The sequence below is a fragment of the Notamacropus eugenii genome, chromosome 1, assembly GCF_028372415.1.
Source record: "Notamacropus eugenii isolate mMacEug1 chromosome 1, mMacEug1.pri_v2, whole genome shotgun sequence".
In the NCBI taxonomy this organism is placed as follows: domain Eukaryota; kingdom Metazoa; phylum Chordata; class Mammalia; order Diprotodontia; family Macropodidae; genus Notamacropus; species Notamacropus eugenii.
Genome location: NC_092872.1, coordinates 608,611,607 through 608,633,517, shown reverse-complemented (window position 1 = coordinate 608,633,517; position 21,911 = coordinate 608,611,607). Strand labels below are relative to the sequence as shown.

The 21,911-nt window shown below is 36.8% G+C and overlaps 1 protein-coding gene and 1 pseudogene across 14 annotated transcripts in view; one reads left to right on the top strand and one right to left on the bottom strand.

Moving 5' to 3' along the window:
* HMBOX1 (homeobox containing 1) overlaps positions 1–21,911 on the bottom strand; it is a 242,499-nt gene that overhangs the window by 79,300 nt on the left and 141,288 nt on the right. For all 14 annotated transcript variants that reach the window (XM_072634822.1, XM_072634826.1, XM_072634830.1 and 11 more), the window contains one exon: positions 13,525–13,635. In XM_072634822.1, the coding sequence (XP_072490923.1) occupies positions 13,525–13,635 (111 nt within the window). The remainder of the gene's footprint in view (positions 1–13,524; positions 13,636–21,911) is intronic.
* LOC140520689 (chromobox protein homolog 3 pseudogene) lies at positions 721–2,186 on the top strand (annotated as a pseudogene).

The window sequence follows — 21,911 nt, the reverse complement described above, 5'->3', positions numbered from 1 at the left end:
CCACAAAGAGTGTGCTATGAACATTTCTATATCTTTTACAGATTTTTTTTTCTTTTTCTGATTTCCTTAAGTTACAAGCTCAGTAGTGGGCTTTCTGGGTCAAGAGATTTGGACAATTTAGTCACTTTTCATATGTAATTCCAACCAGATACCCAGAACATGTGGACCACTCCTGGAAGGGAATCCACAGTTTAGACAAGTTCTAAATTAATTTAGATAGTTCTCATTTTACAGGAAAGGAACTTGAAGACCAGAAAGGTAAAGTGCCTTGCCCAATGTTACATAGGTATAATGGAATCTTGCTTTCCATGTGACTATAACTCGCAATTTTTTTTTAATTTTTAAATTCCCTGTTTATATCTTTTGGTCACTTACCTATTGGAGAATGACTTTTGGATTTATATATTTATGTCAATTACCAATATGTCATGGAAATTGTACTTTTTTCAGTGAGAGTTCAAATATTTGTTCCCATAACATTATTTCTTTTAACTTGTTATTTTATTTCTGCAAAAGCTTAACTTCACATGGTCAAAACTGTCTAATTTATTTTTTAATAATCTCTACACGCTAACAAATATTTACATTGTAGCCAGAGTTGTGCAAGATATCTGAACTCATTAGATGGCATATTCATTTTGGAGCTTATTGTGAAATAGAGTGAAAAATGTTGGGCAAAACCCAATATATGCCAAAATGCTTTCTAGTTATCCCATCAGCTGTAAAAAAAAAAAAAGGGTGACCATCCCCCAATGATTTATATTATTATGGTCATCAAACACCCGCTTACTGTTTTGTATTATTTCTGGTTCTTGCCTTTCTAGTCTCTCTCTAATCTTTTTTTTTTTTTAAATGAATACCAAATAATTTTTGAAGACTACTGCTCTATAATACAGTTTCAGATTTGGTAATACTATGCCCTAACATTCATAGTTTGTTTGATTACATCGCTTGAGGTTCTATCTAGACATTTTGTTTTTTTTTCCAAATGAATCTGGTTATTAAAAGCATCCTGTCGATCAACCTCAAACACACAAAAAACTTGGAAAGATTCAATTACTCCTTAAAAAATAAGGAAAATATTAAAGAAAGAAATAAAAACCTAAAGATCTGGAGAAATATTCAGGTTCATAGCCAGGTATAATAAAAATGACAATACTACCAAAATTAAATTACACTTTTAATGCCATACCAAACAAATTACCAAGGAGAAACTTTCCGGAGTTTGACAGAATAATAGTATTCATTTTGAAAAACAAAAGATCTAGAACATGAAGAAAAATGATGAAGAGAAGGATGAAGGGGAAATAGCAATTCCTGACCCCAAACTATATAATAAACTTTTCTTTACATGTCTCTTTCTTTAAGAATTTTCTTCTTTCTTCTTCTCCCTTCCCACATCTTCCCTTCTGTCCTTTTTCTTATCCTTCCATTCTTTTTTTTCTGAGGTCATTCTAACATAAGGGATTTATACCCATGCCCTCTGCTTAAGCAGATTCCTAACTTCCCTAGTAAACGTTCCTAAAGAGTTACATGTATGGGCGCAGTGGAACCCCTGCCCAGCTGGAGCCTGCATGGCCTCCAGGCCCTCCACAGCTGCCCTCTGCTCCCTTTATCCTAACTCCAGGGACTGTCGCCTGCGACATAAAAGCTCTTCAAGTCTGCAATAAAAAATGGTCTCCAATAAAACTACACTGCAAAAGATGGGAAAGAAACAGAAAGGCAAGAGTAAGAAAGTGGAGGAAGCGGAACCTGAGGAGTTTGTGGTGAAGAAGGTATTGGACCAACAAGAGGTGAATGGGAAAGTGGAATATTTCTTAAAATGGAAAGGCTTCACAGATGTCAACAACACATGGGAACATGAGGAAAACTTGGATTGTCCAGAGTTAATTGAAGCATTTCTGAATTCTCAGAAGGCTGGTAAAGAAAAAGATGGAGTCAAGAGAAAGTCTTTGTCAGACAGCGAGTCAGATGATAGCAAGTCCAAGAAGAAGCATGAGGTGGCTGACAAGCCATGGGGCTTTGCTTGGGGCCCTGACCCAGAGAGAATCATTGGTGCTACTGACAGCAGAGGAGAGCTGATGTTTCTCATGAAATGGAAAGATTATGATAAGGCTGACTTGGTGTTGGCTGAAGCAGCAAACGTGAAATGTCCTCAGATAGTCATTGCCTTTTATGAGGTATGACTGACCTGGTACTCCTGTCCTGAAGATGAAGCACAATAATTTAAATTGCTTTAAAAAATACACACACACACACACACACACACACACACACACACTAAAGTCTGGATACCAATTCCATTCTTTAATTTGTTAGCAGTGTGAGCACCATCTAATGAGAACTGAGTTGAGTAGGTTTTAAAGTAGGTTTTGCTTTTTGTTTGGTTTGTTTTTTGTTTGGACTGGTTTTTATTTTGCATCAACAGCACTGGTAACTGAACAAATAAATACAAGCTTTCTGCATTTACTTAACATTTATCACAGAAGAGAACATTTGATATTATGGAATTATTAGCTTCCTCCACAATAGAGAAAAACTTTTATAAACACTGATTAATACCTTCTGCAGTCACTACTCTGAATCCTAAGAAATGTTTAGCCCTCATTTATGTCTAAGGTTAGCTGTCTGAGACAATGTTGTGTCCATGTAGAATTTGGACATTTACATGAAACCCAACTTACTAATAGAAGCTACATTTTACACCTAGAGGCAAATACCTTGAAAGGCTGCTGCCGGCAGCCATTTTCCATTATTGCTCAGCTGTGGGGAGCCAAAGAGCCTGTTTCTCCTGAGTGGCATAAAACGTGCTGTCTTCACTTTTCCAAACACTAACTTCTTTTTGAATAGAAGAGAATGATTTTTTTTGTTATTTTTAATTAATTAATTTATTTATTTAACTTTTAACATTCATTTTAACAAAATTTTGGGTTCCAAATTTTCTCCCCTTTTGTCCCCTCTCCCCCCAAACACCAAGCATTCTAATTGCCCCTATGACCAATCTGCTCTCTCTTCTATCATCCCTCTCTGCCCTTGTCTCCATCTTCTCTTTTGTCCTGTAGGGCCAGATAACTTTCTATACTCCTTCACCTGTATTTCTTATTTCCTAGTGGCAAGAACATTACTCGACAGTTGTTCCTAACACTTTGAGTTCCAACTTCTTTACCTCCCTCCCTCCCCACCCCTTCCCTTTGGAAGGCAAGCAATTCAATATAGGCCAAATCTGTGTAGTTTTGCAAATGACTTCCATAATAGTCGTGTTGTGTAAGACTAACTGTATTTCCCTCCATTCTGTCCTGCCCCCCATTGCTTCTATTCTCTCTTTTGATCCTGTCCCTCCCCAAGAGTGTCAACCTCAAATTGCATTCTCCTCCCCATGCCCTCTCCTCTATCCTCCCCCCCACCCTGCTTATCCCCTTATCCCCCACTTTCCTGTATTGTAAGATAGGTTTTCATACCAAAATGAGTGTGCATTTTATTCCTTCCTTTAGTGGAATGTGATGAGAGTAAACTTCATGTTTTTCTCTCACCTCCCCTCTTTATCCTTCCACTAATAAGTCTTTTGCTTGCCTCTTTTATGAGAGATAATTTGCCCCATTCCATTTCTCCCTTTCTCCTCCCAATATATTTCTCTCTCTCTGCTTGATTTCATTTTTTTAAGATATGATCCCATCCTCTTCAATTCACTCTGTGCATTCTGTCTCTATGTGTGTGTGCATGTACGTGTGCATGTGTGTGTGTGTGTAATCCCACCCAGTACCCAGATACTGAAAAGTTTCAAGAGCTACAAATATTGTCTTTCCATGTAGGAATGTAAACAGTTCAACTTTAGTAAGTCCCTTATGACTTCTCTTTGCTGTTCACCTTTTCATGCTTCTCTTCATTCTTGTGTTTGAAAGTCAAATTTTCTTTTCAGCTCTGGTCTTTTCATCAAGAATGCTTGAAAGTCCTCTATTTCATTGAAAGACCAATTTTTCCCCTGAAGTATTATCCTCAGTTTTGCTGGGTAGGTGATTCTTGGCTTTAGTCCTAGTTCCTTTGACTTCTGGAATATCCTATTCCATGCCCTTCGATCCCTTAATGTAGAAGCTGCTAGATCTTGTGTTATCCTGATTGTATTTCCACAATACTTGAATTGTTTCTTTTTAGCTGCTTGCAATATTTTCTCCTTGACCTGGGAACTTTGGAATTTGGCCACAATATTCCTGGGAGTTTCTCTTCTTGGATCTTTTTCAGGTGGTGATCAGTGGATTCTTTCAATATTTATTTTACCCTCTGGTTCTAGAATATTAGGGCAGTTTTCCTTGATAATTTCATGAAAGATGATGTCTAGGCTCTTTTTTTGATCATGGCTTTCAGGTAGGCCCATAATTTTTAAATTGTCCCTCCTGGATCTATTTTCCAGGTCAGTTGTTTTTCCAATGAGATATTTCACATTATCTTCCATTTTTTCATTCTTTTGGTTTTGTTTTGTGATTTCTTGGTTTCTCATAAAGTCATTAGCCTCCATCTGTTCCATTCTAATTTTGAAAGAACTATTTTCTTCAGTGAGCTTTTGAATCTCCTCTTCCATTTGGCTAATTCTGCTTTTGAAAGCATTCTTCTCCTCATTGGCTTCTTGAGCCTCCTTTGCCAACTGAGTTAGCCTATTTTTCAGGGTGTTATTTTCTTTAGCATTTTTTTGGGTCTCCTTTAGCAGGGTGCTGACCTGCTGTTCATACTTTGCTTGCAAGTCTTTCATTGCTCTTCCCAGTTTTTCCTCCACCTCTCTAACATAATTTTCAAAATTTTCTGAGCTCTTTTTGAGCTTTTCCCAGGTCTGATCCCATTTAGCGGGCTGGGATACAGAAGTCCTGACTTCCATGTCTTTCCCTGATGGTGAGCACATCTCTTCCTCATCAGAAAGGAAGGCAGGAGAAACCTGTTCACCAAGAAAGTAACCCTCTATAGTCTTGGTTTTTTTCCCTTTTCTGGGCATTTTCCCAGCCAGTGACTTGACTTCTGAATATTCTCTTCACACCCACTTTGCCTCCTGATCCTCCCAGCCAGCGCTTAGGGTCTGAGATTCAAATGCTGCTTCCCAGCCTCAGGGTTTGGGGTGGGGCCAGGGCTGCTATTCAGTGTGAGATTAAGTTTAGGTGCTCAGGTGGGGGCAGGGCTGCCTCACTGGGCTCAGTTCCCTCAGGGGGTTTACGCAGAGAGCTTCAACAATGGATCCGAGCTCCTGCCTGCTTGGGGAGCCCCGGTCTGCTCCCGCCTCCGCTGTTGCCTCCTGAGGGGGCCTGAGTTATGGGGGCACCCCACTCCCCTCTCGACCAGCCAAAAAGACCCTCTCACTGACCTCCGTCACCTGTGGGTGGAGGGACCCGCGCGGCCGCTGGAGATTCCGTCCCTGAAGCCCACTCGGATCTGCTCCTCTCGGTGCCGTAGCCGTGGCAGGGCTGTGCTCGGCTCCCAGTCTGTGGCGCCTAGTCCGTGGTGTGAAGGACCTTTTGCGAGAGGTTTGCAGGTCCCTCTGGAACAGAAATCTCTTTCGCTCCACTGTTCTGTGGCCTCTGCTGCTCAGAATTCGCCGTGAGTTCCTTTTTATAGATATTCTATGGGTTGTGGGTTCGGAGCTATGTGTATGTGCGTCTTTCTACTCCGCCATCTTGGCTCCGCCCGAAGAGAATGATTTTGCAGGCACTTTGCAACACTGCTGGAGTGTTCCATGGTAGTGTAGGGCTCAGTGTCAGGGCCCTATTAAAGTGATGGTGAACATCCTCTGGATGCAAAGGATAGCTCTACATTTTTTTTTCCAAAAGGGATACTCTTCTCAAAGCCTGGCTGGATGAGACCACAGCATTCCTGAACTTGTGGAAGGGTAGCTGTGTTGTCGGCAACCCCTCCACGGCTTCAGCACCTCAATTCTTGATGTTGCCCAATCCCAGGTTAGAAACATGCATGGGTAAATGCTGCCGGAAGTTGTTTGAACATTTACCTAAAATGTCAAAATAGAACTATTTTGGCCTTGATTTTTAAAAAGAGAAAAACTTGGACTTCCTTCTTCAGAAAGTAGGGGTATCCTGTCTTATTTTACTAACCAAAGGGTCCTCTCTTAATCTTGTAGTAACATCCCCATCTGCTAGAATGTACATATTCTGCCCAAAGGGCAGCCATGGGGGAGGTGTTTTCCTAACTATTGGCACAAATGGGGAAGCAGATGTACCCATGTTAGGTAATCTTCTACACTCGTGATGGGCATGTTTTTTCTTCTTTATCTCAACCCATCCCTTCAATGTAGGACCAGTTTTTTGAGTATTTGGGTCACTTGGTTCCATGGGAATCAGGCAAAAAAATAATTTTGCAGTCACTGGAATGTTATACAACTGTATATTGTTCAGTTTATTGTAAATACTAGTGAACAGTGATCAATAAATAGTTTCATATTCTTCCTTTAAAAAAAAAGTTACATGTATCATTTCTCCTATAGGAATGCAAACATAACCTAAATTCTTTATGACTTTCCATTCATGTTTACTTTTTGAGTGTTATGTTTGAATATAAAATTTTCTTTTCAGTTCTTATTTTTAATCAGGAATTTAATTTCATTAAATATTCATGTTCCCCCTGAAGTTCAGTTTTACTTCGAAGATTACTCTTCCTTGTAATTCTAACTCCTTTGCTTTCTAGAACATCACATGCCAAGTCTTTTGCTCCTGTATCATGGTAGCTTTTAAATTTTATGTGATTCTAATTGTGGTTGAATGGTATTTGGAATGTTTATTTCTGGTTGCCAGTAGTATTTCCTGTTTGACCTGGGAAATTCTGGCTTTCGGCTATAATATTCCTGAGAGTTTTCATTTTGAGATTTCTTTCAGGAGATGACTGATGGATTCTTTCAATTTTTACTTTGTCCCTTGGCTCTCCTTCATAACTGTTTAAATGTGGCATCTAAGCTATATTTTTTATCATTATTTTCATATAGACTAGTAATTCTTAAATGTCTCTCCTCAATCAATTTTCCAGGTCAGTTGTTTTACCTATGAGATAATTCACATTTTCTTTTATTTTTTTCCCCTCAGGCTTTTGATTTCATTTTATTATTACTGGATGTCCCATGAATCAACTTCCAAATGACTAATCTTAATTTTTAAGGAATTATTTCCTTTCATAGCTTTCATTTCCTTTCCCAATTTTTCCTCTACCACTCATTTGATTTTTAAAATAATTTTTTTGCTCTTTTAAAAAGCTCTTTCTTTAGCACTATCTAGTATTCCTTTTTTGGACTTAGATTGAATCTGCATTTTTCTTTGAGGCGAAAGCCTCAGTCTTCTTCAGAGTTTGTCTTGGTCACCTTGTCACCAGAGAAGCTTTTCATGATCAGATTCTTTTTTTGCTGTTTGCTCATTTTTGCAGCCCATTTCTTGACTTTGAACTTTGCTGACCTCTGGAGTTGGGGTGATATTTGGCCTGAGCTTCTGTCTTTTATATCCTTCTGCTGCTTTCATAACTCTATGAGGGCCTGTAAGTTTTCAAAGTTTCCAAAGTGGTGTGACAGGGAGAGGGCTGGCCACCGTCCTTCTGCTCTATGCCCTGGCCCATGATCAGGGAGGCCCCCTGCTCTCTTGTGACTGGCTCTTTGAACTCCTCAAATTGGAACTGTGACCCAGAACTGGGAAGAGGGACAGAACTCCAAAAGGCACCCATTCTTGCTCTTAGTGTTAGGACTAGGAGTTCTCTTTTGGAACAGGTATTCAGGCCTCTTAGCCCTTTTACCAAGGGCTCGAACTGGTGCTACTACCATAGCCTATAACTAGTGCTGCTTCTACTGCAATCTTCTCCCAGCCAGCCCCTAGTCCAATATCCAGAGATCCCTCTTTCAACCTTCCTTAGCTGCTCTGCACTAAAAAAAAAAAAAAAAAGACTTACTATGACTTTTTCTTGGCACTCAACATTGAGTCTGGGGCATTTTTAAAGTTGCTGTACAGGGAATATACTGGTAGATCTTGGCAAAAATGCTGGCTTCACTTTGCCATTCTGACTTGGTCCTACAAGTCACTTTTTTATTGGCAAGGCCTATGACAAACAGTGAATATCTCCCCAATTATGTAAATCTCCCTTTATTCTGTATGTGTGTGTATACCTGTTTACACACACACACACTCTTGCAAATCTCTTGGTGGGTTAGCCTCCATACATGTGATGTTAATCTGAAGCTTTAAAAGAACTTTCTCTTATTCTCACCACATTCTGTTGGTATTATATCTATTCTAATTTTACGGATTTCACACCTTGTGACATTGCTGTAGCCATTACTAGTCTCAATCTCTTCTTTGTGGATTCTGTAGGTTTTCTAAATAGAACATCAAATCATCTGCAAAGAGTTATATTTTTTTCTTTGTTAATGGTTATACATTTAATGTTGTTTTCTTGTTTAAACAGCAACATAATGGTACGTTGGAAAGTCCTAGATTTAGAAAAAAAGGACTTGGTTACCAATTCTACCTCTTTTTCATACTATTGATGTGACACTGAATAAATCACTTAGCCTCCTTGGCCTCAGTTCACCATTTGTTAAATTAAAAGCTAATCTAGACATACGACAAAGTCCTTTCTAGATCTAATTCTATGATCCTAATTTTGGGGAGAGAAGGGATTCTTGTTTTTCTATGTACTTAGAAAGCTTTAAGTGTTTCTCTACTGCACATAATGCTAGTGCTTCATTTAAAATACATGCTTTTGACCATATTAAATATCCCTTGCATGCCTATGTTATTTAGGACTTTTATGAACTAATGTCGTATTTTGTCAAAAGCTTTTCCTGAATCTATTGAAATAATTAACAAATAACTTTGATGCAGAAAGAGTTGCTTACCAAAGGCACCACCAGTTCAAAATATAGATTCATTTGTAAGATCACACAAAGAAAAATGATGAGCAATGTCAATTCATAAACAAGAGAGAAGCAGAAGAGGGCAAAAACAGTTTAAAGGAAACATGCCATGAGATATAGCCAAGAAAAGTCATTCTGAAGTTAGCTAAAAGGTACCACAGACAATAAAGTAACATCAAAAAATTTTAGAGCAAGTTTCTCTGATAAAGTCCTAATTTTTCAAATATGTAGATAATTGAGTCAAATTTATAAAAGTAAAAGCCATCCCCAACTGATAAATGGCCGAAGGATATAAAGTGCTCTAAATCACTAATGATCAGAGAAAAGCAAATTAAAACAACTATAAAGTACCACCTCATATGTATAAGAAACAACAAATGCTAGAAGAGATGAGGAAATATAAATATATTGTTGGTGGAATAGTGAATTGGGCCAACCATTTTGGAAAACAAACTGAAACTAAGCCCAAAGGGTTATAAAATTGTACTTATCCTTCGATCAATCCAGCAACACCACTACAAGATCTGTTACCCCAAATAGATCAAAGAAAAAGGAAAAGGATCTACACATACATTTTTTTTTGGTAGCAAAGAATGGAAATTGAGGGGATCCTCATCAACTGAGGAATGGGTAAAAAAAGTTGTGGCACATCATTGTGGAATATGATTGTGCTATAAGAAATGATGAGGGGGACAGTTTCAGAAAAAAATATGTCAAGACCTACATGAACTCAAAAGTAGTGTGAGAAGAACTGGGAGATCATTGTGCATAATAACAGAAATGTTGCAATGAAGATCCACAATGAAAGACTTGACTATTCTAATCATTACAGTGATCTAAGACAATTCTAAAGAATTCATGATGAAAAAAACCTGTCATTTACCGTGAGAGAGAACTGATAAACTTCAAGTATAAATGAAGTATAATTTTCTCTATTTTTGCAATATGGCTGAAGTGGAAATGTTTTACATGATTTCATATGCATAACTGAAATCATATTGTTTGCTTTCTCAGTGAGTGGCAGCGAGGTGGAAGGGAGAGAGAATCTGGGACTCAAAATTCAAAAAGAAAAGAATGTTAAAATAATTTAAAAAATTTTAAAGGGGAAAAAAGTCATCCTGAAGGCAGAGTCATCTTGACTTTTTCTCTGAGGCCCTGGACTTTGACAGGTGTGCTTTTACCTTATAATACCTGGAAACAGGCCAAAACACCACTTCCTAGACATTTGCAACCTATGCTTTCCTCCCACCCTCTGATTTCTACCTCTGCCTTCTCTATATGCTTTGTCTACCCTATCATTGTACTAGCTCCTTCAGGTAAAGTGATTTCTAGACTGCCCAATAAATGCTCATTCAATTATTTAAAAAAGAAAATGAGAAGGATAACCTAAAATCATCAGGGGTACCATGGTATGCTCCAATTACCTCCTAACTACCTTAGGTTTCAACTTCCTATAATTCATTCCTAACCAGTTCTTTCCAGTTCAAAGAGTATTTTCTTTGGCAAAGATGCGACAGGTTCTATCTTCTCTCCCATCTTCTATTAACATTATCCCATCCACTCTAAGTAGTCCTTCTTCGATCTTCTTCCCATATAGTTTGTGTTCAAGGCTGATAGGTCTGATTTAGTTATTCTGTTCCATTTACTTCTTTTTCTATTTTTGAAACAGAATTAAATTATAAAAATTAATTTTTATTATAGTTTAAGATCTGTTATTGCCAGGATTACATTACTCCTATTTTTTCATGATTTTTCTCTTGAAATTCTTGACCACTGTGTTTCTTGAAATGCAATATATCGTTATTTTTGTCTAAAATTACAAAAGAACTCTATTATAATATATAGCTAAAGCTACAGATCTGGGGCATATCAACAATGTTATTCTATTGATGCATCCTATCTATTAACAATGAATATCTTTCCAATTATTTAAAATTAACTATTTGTATGTAGATTTCTATATACAACTCCTATTTGTATCTTGGTAGGTTAACTCCAAGATGCTGTATGTATATGTGTGTGTATATATATATATACATATATATATGTATATGTATATGTATATGTATATGTATATGTATATGTATATGTGTGTGTGTGTGTGTGTGTGTGTGTGTGTGTGTGTGTGTGTGTGTAGTGTTAGTCATTTGGGAAGGAAGTAGAGGAATAAGGTAATGAAAGAGATTGATGTCTTATTTGCATAGCCAATTTCAAAAAAAGGGAACCCATTGGTAAGAAGTATACTGTTTTTTTTGCTATGCAAAAACAAGAAAAACAAGAGTATTTCAACAAGTTTTGAAAAACAAGAGTATTAAAATTAATTTTGAAAATGAATGTATTATAATCAGCTTTATGAATAAGTTATTTTACATCAAATTTATCAACAATGGTATGATTAAACTGTTTGTAACATTTTATTTTTAACTACCTATACATTTTGTAATTAGAAAAAGGCCCTGGAACTAAAGATTTAGAATGATAGTAAGGTAGATTTCAGAGAAAACTTTCTATTAATATAGTTGTTCCAAAGCTTAGCATAGTGCCTGGAACACAGTAAGCACTTAATAAATGCTTTTTTGACTGACACTTATCTTTGAATCTTCTACCAGAAAAGTTCCTTAGTCAAAAAACCTGTGGGTTTTTTTTCTTTTTAAGAGAAATCAGAAAATGGGAGGGAAGAGTAGCAAGTTTAATTGAGAAAACAATATAAACAATGACTAATGATCAAGCTTGACCTCAGAGAAGAGATAAGAAAACTGTTTTCCTTTCACTGGAAACTTAGAAGATTACAGTTTCAGAATGCCGCATATATTGATACGCAGTGATGTGGTAGTTGGCTTAAAAAAAATTTTGGTACAATAGAAGATTCCTATCAAAAAGCATCAATAAAGCTGAGTGTTTGGGAGTAAAGCTCCTTGATTTTGTTCATGCATTGCCAGTATGCCTTATACTTATGATGAGGATAGAATAAAAAGATTAATTCAAGAGAAAATTATTTTGTGTCTATCTCCAGTCACAGGAAACACTTTTCATACTTGTTAAAGATGCAATCTACTGTTTCATCACTAGAGCCACTATGACATTTGCCTTGGATATTAGAAAAAAACCTTGTACAGACAGTTCTCACTTTATGTAAGTGGACTGTTCTGCAGACCTCTACATGATTTTTACATAATGTAAATTTGCCCATGAACATAGGGAAGGGAAGGGAGAAGAGGGTCACTGGATTGTAGCGGACAATATAGTTCAAGGACAAATGTGGGCCAGTGACAGAGAAGCAAGAATAGAAGGAACGCAAGGGCTGGGACCAGCCATGTGGTGGCCTGGCCAAAATCAAGAGGAAGACCACACTGGGGCAGACACGTAGGACCAGATACAGAGAGAAGAGGATAGGCAACACATGGGAGCTGGGGATAGACATCCCTGAGTATGGACAGCTAGAACACAGACATGGGACACACAGGTGAGTCTCCTCTCATGACGCTGGTTGCATCAGTGGTAGTGGTCACTCTACACATCTGTTCTTCTGCTTTCATTCGGAGCATGTTTTTTTTTAAGTTTTTTTTGGTGGGGTGGGGAATATTGGGGTAGACTGAAGAGGACCAAGCTGAGGAGCAGAAACAGAAAGAGAAAAAGTGCATGCACAGTACTATATGGTAAAGTTAACATAGGTGTTTCTTTGGAATGTGAATTTCTTTCACAATTCTTTATATAAAGTCAGATTTGTATAATGTGAATTTACATAAAGTGAGAACTGTTTGTATATCAAAGCAAAAATTATACTAAAAGATGAAATTAATCAGCAGAGAATACACACACACACACAAACAGAAAACAATTATATTTCTTATTCAAAACGTATTTTTTTTTAAAAAACTAGTCATGGAATCTGAAGATTTGTGTACCTCTGGATATGGAAGAAAAAGATAACTGTAGTGAAGCAGTATCAAACTCAAATAGAAACAATTCATACAAGTCACACAGAAAAACAACAAATTAACATTATGTTGTACTGCATTTTCATTTTTAAAAAAATACTTCTCAATTATGTTTTAATTTGATCCGGTACTCAGGAGTACAGGCAGCAAGTCTGACACCTCTAGAGTACTAGGTAGAAAGCAGGGATTTAGAGTCAGGAAGAACTGAGTCACCTGACATTTAACTCATGCCCTAAGCAACTCTCTAAAATGAAACATTACAAAATTACAAAAACAATTGCTGATCTGCTTGGGCTGAGAGAGCCCCCTCACTAGAACTTTCCCAAAGCAAGTACAAATTGTTAGGACCTCTTTCCCTTCCCAAATCAATGCAGAAAATAAGAAATCATCTTTTTTTCTAATGCCAAGCAAAATTCAAATCATTCCCTCTCAAAACTGGGGGTAGAAAATACTGAAAAACCACAGATGCAGAGAAAGGAGAACAAACACAGAAATTAGAATAGAAAGTACAAGGACTTGGATGCTGTTCTTATCACACATTTTAGTTCCACTCTCTCAGTGTCTTTCACTGTCTCTGTCTCCCCCATATGTCCCCATACCCCAAAAGAAATAAGTACAAAATATGCAGAAAGTAAATCAGTACAAGATATACCATGAAATAATCACACAAATTAGTTTCAAAAGAAACATACTGAAAGAATAATTATTTACCAGGGTTTGTCTTCTCAAGCTGGTACCATCGATAAAATGCCCTTTTCTTCTGTTCACTCAAGTCTGACCCCTGCTGCAACAGCCAATGGGAAATCCGGCTCTGACTGATACCTATATAGGGAAACAAATAACCTTTTTTTGGATGTTGTAATTAAAAAAATTAAGTTGTTACAACTTGTTGGTTTGGGGTGAGTAAAGAAAAGGTGTTCAGGTTTAAACAAGATGTCATACACTGAGTTCAGAGGCAAAGGGGATTGAAATCTAGATGAGATCTTGGATATCAATTGGCTTGATGCCCTAATTTTACAGACTGGCTCAGAGAGGAAAAGTAATTTGCTTAAATTTATAGAAATAGTAAGGAAGAGACACAGAAATAAAACCCAGATCTTCTGACTCTAAATCCAACTCTCTTTCTACTAGGGCTCACTGGGTAAAAAAATCATTCTGGCTAAGATTCTCTGGCCCTCATGATATTTAAAGGTAGAGTGTAAACCAAAGAATAAAGAGTTACAGTAATATATAGTCATATATTTATTTAGATATTATCTATATTATTGATATATATAGTTATATGGAAACAACTTCCTTACCTCTTATGCACTAAAATCATATACAGTTCAAAGGAAGACAGATCATTAGTTAATGAAGGCTAGATAATGGGTTCTAGCATCAAATCTAACTCACTATACATGTAACCCTTGGTTAAATGGCTTCAGCTCTCTGGGTCTGTTTACTAACTCAGAAAATAAGGAAACTGGACTCCATGAAAATCGATGTTCTTTCCAATTCTAAATCTAATAATACTCATTTCAAGAAATAGTATTCACACTAGGTTCAGGAGCATTTTTAAAGCCTAAACTAGGGATGGAAATAGAGATTCGACCCGTGATTTCACTGATAAAGGAAACTTTTATATGAAGAAACTCTCTATACCACTGCAGGCTGGTACTGTTTCTGCAACGTACTGTCATAGAGATGCCCAAAGCACTGAGAGATCACAAGACTTAGTCAAGGTCAAACAGCCAGTAAGTCAAAGAAAAGATCTGCATCAGGTCTATCAAACTGTAAAGCCAGCTCTCTAATAACTATGCCATGCAACCTCTCCTAATTTTAATGTATTGTTTAGATTACATTACTCAACCTCTAATCCCTAAACCTATTCCATGCTAAAAAGTCCTTATTTCTACTAAAACCATCACTGCTCTTCCAGTCATCTAGGTTCAAAATCATCCTACACTTTTCCCTTTTTCCTTTGCTCCTATATGAAAACAGTTAATGAAATCTAATGAATTCTACCTCTAAAATTCTACCTCTAAATTCTTTCTCCATACTCATATAACCACAGTATGGTATCTCTGGACTATATAATAGCTCCTACCTTTCAGTCCAAACCATTCTTCAAACATCTACTAAAACAATCTTCATAAAGTACAAGTCTAACTATATCACTCTTTTGCACAAAAATCTTACTTATTTTTTAAAGGGAAAATGTGAACTCATCTTGGTATTTAAGCTCATAATCTGGTTCTGACTAGCAGCATAGTACAAAGGAAACAAATAGTGGGTTTTAGAACTAATGCACCTATCTATGTTCAAGTCCTTGCCAGATTGCTGATTACTTGCATGAATTTAGGAAATCACTTAAATTCTCTAATCTCAGTTTACTCATCTGTAAAATGAAGGGGTTAGACAGGGTAATCTCAGTTCCCTCTTAGCTATACAATCTATGGAATTACCTATTTCAATGCATTTCACATTACTCCCCTTCATACACTATATGCTCCAACCAAGAGGGTGCACTTGCTATTCCATTTTCTACCAATGTATTCCCTCTAAACCCTCAACTCTTAGAATTCTTAGTTTCTTCCAAGATTTAGCTAATATATGACTATCATGTAAAACGTTTGCTGATTCCTCTGATCATTAATATACTTTCCCTCTTCAAATTATTTTCTGCTTTATTTGTATACAAATTGCAGTCCCCAGGAGAATGTAACACTTAAACATCCACTATACATCATATTCATTAGCTATTAATAAACTTCACAACGTGATTTGGCAAAGCAAATTGACCCCTTATAAATTCTCTTCTATGGTAAAGTACCCCTCATGAATGTCAAAATTATATGACTTTTTAAAAGAGGGAAGGGATAACTTTTCTTGAAAAACCTTTCAAATTATTATCAAACAAGGTAAAATAGGAAGATATGTTCACCAAAGGTGTTTCCAGCATCAAGTGGGGCATCAAGAGAAGACACTAAATGGAAGAGATTCCCCAAATCTAATCAGTGATTCTGTTTATGGAACACATTATTCTGATCGCAAATAATCATGTGCAGGACTTCATAAATGAGAGCTCTCATCACTGGAAAGACTTCTACTTAATTGGCCACAAAGGAAAAATAAACAGGTAAGTTCCGTGTATGGCTATGTATATGTGCATATATGAGACACATCAGAACAATGACATGGGTGCAGAAATAAACAGAATGAGAACACAGTCGACTGCATTTTCTTTTCAATTTGAGTGTTTTTCAGTAAAAAGATCTGCAGTTTCTCTTGCCTCCGAACTACCTGTCCTACGTTGAAGAAAGATATAAAAACAAAACTGTCATTACAAGAATGTATAATAAAATAAAACAATTCTGCCATTGGCCATGTCCTAAAATAAAATGGTTCAATTTGTACTCTGGGTCCATCATTTTTATCAGGAAGATAAGTTGTTCTAGTTCTGCTAAGTGAACTCTCTAACAGCTTGTACAAGTCTTAGGCTATTGGAGAATGGCTCTTATTCTTATCTCAGAAATGAGATCTGTCAGGGAAAACTGCTTTTTCAATTTAATTTTTTTAAAAAAAAATTATTTATTTTCAGTTTTTAACATTCATTTCCACAAGATTTTGAGTTCCAAATATTCTCCTCACCTCTCCCCTCCACCACCCCAAGACGCTGAGCATTCTGATCACCCCTTTCTCCAATCTATTCTCTCTTCTATCACATCCCTTCCTTCCCTTATCCCCATCTTCTCTGGGCAAGATGGATTACTATACTCCACTATCTATATTTCTTATCTCCCAGTTGCATGCAAAAACAATTCTCAACATTCGTTCCTAAATCTTTGAGTTCCAACTCCTCCCTTCCTCCCTATCCAGACATCCTCACTGTGAAGGCAAGCAATTCAATATAGGCTATACATGTGTAATTATGCAAAAGACTTCCAGAATAGTCATGTTTGTGAAAGACTAACTATATTTCCCTTCATCCTATCCTGTTCCCCTTTTATTCTATTCTCTTTGTCTTTGTCTCTCCCCAAAAGTGTTTACTTCTAACTACTCCCTCCTCCCATTTGCCCTCCCCACAGCCCACTTATCCCCTTCTCCCCTACTTTTCTATAGTGGAAAATAGATCTTCATACCAAATTGAGTGTGCATCTCCCTCCTTATGCCAAATGTGATGACAGTAAGCTTCACTTTTTCCCTCTCATTTCCTCCCTTTCCCCCTATATTGAAAAAGCTTTATCTTGACTCTTTTATGAGATAATTTTCTATTTCTCCCTTTCTCCTCCCAATATACTCCTCCCTCATCCCTTAATTTTATTTTTTTTAGATATCATACCTTCCTATTCAACTTAGCCTCTGCCCTCTGTCTAAATGAATATAATCCCTCCAACTGCCCAAATACTGATAAAAGTCTCAAGAGTTACAAATATTATTTTTCCATGTAGGAATGTAAACAGTTCAACTTTAGTAAGTCCCTTATGATTTCTCCTTCCTGTTTACCTTTTCATGCTTCTCTTGATTCTTGTGTTTGAAAGTCAAATTTTCTATTCAGCTCTGGACTTTTCATCAAGAATGCTTGAAAGTCCTCTATTTCATTGAATGACCATTTTTTCCCCTGAAGTATTCTACTCAATTTTTCTGGGAAGGTGATTTTTGGTTTTAATCCTAGTTCCTCTAAGTTCTGGAATATCATATTCCAACCCATTCCATCCCTTAACGTAGAAACTGCTAGATCTTGTCTTATCCTGAGTGTATTTCCATAATACTATAACTGTTTCATTTTGGCTGCTTGCAATATTTTCTCCTTGACCTAGGAACTCTGGAATCTGGCTACAATAATCCTAGGAGTTTTTCTTTTGGGATGTCTTTCAGGAGGTGATCAGTGGACTCTTTCAATATTTATTTTGCCCTCTGGTTCTAGACTATCAAGCAGTTTTCCTTGATAATTTCATGAAAGATGATGTCTAGGCTCCTTTCTTCATCATGGCTTTCAGGTAGCCTCATAATTTTTGAATTGTCTCTCCTGGATCTATTTTCCAGGTCAGTTGTTTTTCCAATGAGATATTTCACATTGCCTTCTATTTTTTAATTCTTTTAGTTTTGTTTCATAATTTCTTGATTTCTCATAAAGTCATTAGCTTCTATCTGCTCCATTCTAATTTTTCAAGAACTATTTTTTTCAGGGAGCTTTTAAACCTCATTTTCCATTTGGCTAATTCTGCTTTTTAAAGCATCTTTCTCTTCATTGGCTTTCTGGACCTCTTTTGTCATTGGGGTTAGTCTATTTTTAAAGGTGTTATTTTCTTCAGCATTTTTTTGGGTCTCCTTTAGCAAGCTGTTCACTCGCTTTTCATGATTTTCTTGTATCATTCTCATTTCTCTTCCCAAATTTTCCTCCACCTTCTTACTTGATTTTCAAAATTTCTTTTGAGCTCTTCCATAGTCTGAGACATGAAAATTTATTTTGGAGGTTTGGGATGAAGAAGCCTGGACTTTGATGTCTTCCTCTAATGCTATGCGTTGTTCTTCCTCATCTGAAAGGATGGAGGAAAATACCTACTCACCAAGAAAGTAACCTTCTATAGTCTTATTTTTTCCCCTTTTTTGGGCATTTTCCCAGCCAGTTACTTGACTTTTGAGCCCCCTGTCAAGTGGAGGGTATACTCTAAGGACCTATAAGTTCTCAGTTCCTCCAAGGTGGCACAATCAAGGGAGGGGAGTTTATGCCTCTCCTGGACTGCATTCTGGTCTGGGAGAAACCACAAGCTTTTCTGCTCAGGATCTGGGAGTAGGGTTCCCTCTCCACAACCACTTCTAGCTCCACGTCAGTGCTCCTCCTTACCCCAGGGCCACCACTCAGAGTTGAGATTCAAATCAGCTGCTTGATTCCCCCAAGGTCTTTAGACTGAGGGCTCCAAAAATGGACTCTGTAGCCACCTGGGGCTGCTGGTAGGCCAAGATCCTGTTCCCTTCTCACCCAGGTGAAAGAGCTTTCTCACTGACCTTTGAAGCTATCTCTGGTGTTTGTGGGTTAAGGAATACGGGAACCACAGCTGCTACCTGGGATTCCATGCCCTGAAGGCTGCTCCAGTCCTGTCCCTGTTGCACAGCTAAGGCTGGACTGCACCCTGTGGGGTGCACTCCACTCTGATCCCGGTGTGATACACTTTTCCTGTTGGCCTTCCAGGCTGCCTTAGGCTGGAAATCTCTTTCACTCTGTCATTTTGTGGTTTCTGCTGCTTTAGAATTTTTTTAGAGTCATTTTTACAGGTATTTTATGGGCTTTAAGGGGAAAGCTACCACAGGTCCATCTTTCTATTGCACCATCTTGGCTTTGCCCCCTGAAAAATTGCTTTAAATATCATTTCCCAATTTTCTGGTTTTCTTCTAATTTCAGCTGCATTGGTTTTGTTTAAGCAAAAACTGTTTAGCCTTTATCCATAATTCAAAAAGGCAATTTTTTCCTTGCTTCTCTAATTTGTTCATGTTGTCAATCTTTATGTAAAAGTCATGTACCTATTTTGAGTTCATCATGAAATATAGCATTAGGTATCACTTTAGATCTAGGTTCTGCCAGACCACTTTCCAGTTTTCCCAACCATTTTTTATTGAATATTGAGCTCTAACCTCAATATTTCCAGTACTGGGGTTTATAAAATAATAATTTACTATACATATTTGCTACTACATATTATGTAACTAATCTCTTTCACTGATCAAACTATTTATTAAACAGACCAAACATGATAATTAGAGCTTTGTAGTACAGTTTAAGATCTGGTACTCCAAGGCCCCTTTTCATTTTTTATACATTCCCTTCAGATGCTAGATCTTTTGTTCTTCCAGATGAATTTTGTTTTTATTTTTTCTAGTACTATAAATTGTTTGGTAATCTGGAATGGCAGGAAAAAAGTGAACTGATTTAGGCACTTTTATTATATTGGTTTGGCCAACCTATAAACAATATTTCTTCAATTATTTAGATCTAGCTTTATCTGTGTAAAGAATATTATATGTATACATATAATCCTTGAAAGCATCACACCAAAAGGACTCTTTTGAGAAGCTGGGTGGTGCAGCAGATAGAGCGCTGGGCCTGGAGTTAGACTCATCTTCCTAAGTTCAAATCTGGCCTCAGACACCTATTAGTTGTGTGAGCCTTGGCAAGTCACTTAACCCCACTGGCATAAATTTTCTCATTTATAAAATGAGCTGGAGAAGGAAATGACAAACTACTCCAGTATCTTTGCTAAGAAAATCCCAAATAGGATCACAAGGAGTCTGACATTACTTAAAAATGACTAAACAAAAATAATTATTTTAAATGGAATATATCTTTTAATACTAGATTTTGCTGGTAATGCTGAAGGCTAGGAATTTGTGGCTTAGTCCTTAGTCCTATTTCTAATCGCTACAGCTAGTATTTCAAGTATTATATTGAATACCAATATTTATAATGGACATGCTTGCTTTACCCTTGATCTTACTGAAAAGGTCTCCAATCTACCTCCATTACAAATAATTGTAGCTCTTAGTTTTTCAAAGATTCCCAAAGTGAGTGATACTGTCCCTGAGGGCACTGGAATGATCAAGAGAGGACAGTAGTAGCCTTGGGTGCAATTGGGGGGTGTTGAATAAAAATAAAGGGGCAGTAGAAGTATAAAGAAAGGAAAAGAAAAAAACTTTGAAAAATCATTTGTATATGTTTCATCTCTTGTGTAACAGAGTTAAAAGTCATACCAATTACATTACTTTCAAAATAAACACACAAAATGCAACTTGTAATTGATCAGTGGTCAAATCTGAAAGGTCTTAACACACACTTGCTGGCAGGCAAACTTGTGATGCATTCTCATGAAGTCCAGTATTCCAGGCAGGAATGAATGCATTTAATGACTTGTTTACAACATGATACTATAAGGTAACATGACACAATACTGTGTCATCAAAATGTCAATGCAGGAAAACCCCCACAAATTTACAATAAATTATAAAATTTAAAAATACATCATTAAAATATTTTATATTTTTAGAAATGATGCAAATATTTTTTAAAAATTAAAGGGTTAAAAGAAGATTTCCAGTAATTCTCCAGCACTGAGTAATTTTTTTAAAAAAGGGGTGGCACGTCAAATAAATATGGGAACCTCTGACAGATACTAATCATAAAATATCAACATATTCAGGAAAGATCCACTTATTCCTTTGCTTTCCTGATTTGTTTTTTTTAATAAGAGGTTATTATATCTTAGTGAAAAGTTTTTTTATACATCTATTAATATAATATTATTTCTGTTGCTGTTATTACTAATGTAGACAATTATATTTATACTTCTCCTAATATTGAACCAAAATTACCTTACTGGTTTAAAATTCACCTGGTAGTAGTGCACGATGTTTGTGATATGATGCTGTAGTCTCACTGATAAAATCCTATCTCAAAATTTTGCACTGATACTCATATTAGCCTATATAAACATTCACTGGATTATGGAGAAAGCAAGGGAATTCCACAATAACATCTACTTTTGTTTCACTGACTACACTAAAGCCTCTGACTGTGTGGATCACAACAAAATGTGGCAAGTCCTCAAACAGACAGAAATACCAGATCATCTTACTTGTCTACTGAAGAACCTGTATCCATGCCAAGAAGCAAGTTAGAATCGAACATGTAACAACTGATTGGTTTAAGATTGGAAAAGACGTACAAGACTGTATATTGTCACCTTATTTATTTAACTTATATACAGAGTACATCCATGAAATATCAGGCTGGATGAATTAGAAGCCAAAATTGAGGTTGCTGGGAGAAATAGTAACAATCTAGATATGCAGTAGATATCACTTTGACAGCACAAAGTGAAGAAGAATTAAGAAGCCTCTCGATGAAGGTGAAAGAGAAATGTGTAAAAGCTGGCTTGAAGCTTAACAGCAAAAAAAAAAAAAGAAAAAAAAAAAGCTAAAATCTTGGCAACTGGTCCTATCAATTCCTGGCAAATAGAGGCCAAAGAAATGGAAGCAGTGTCAGATTTTATATTTTTTGGGCTCAAAGATCATTGCAGACAGTGACTACAACCATGAAATTAAAAGATGCCTGCTCCTTGGAG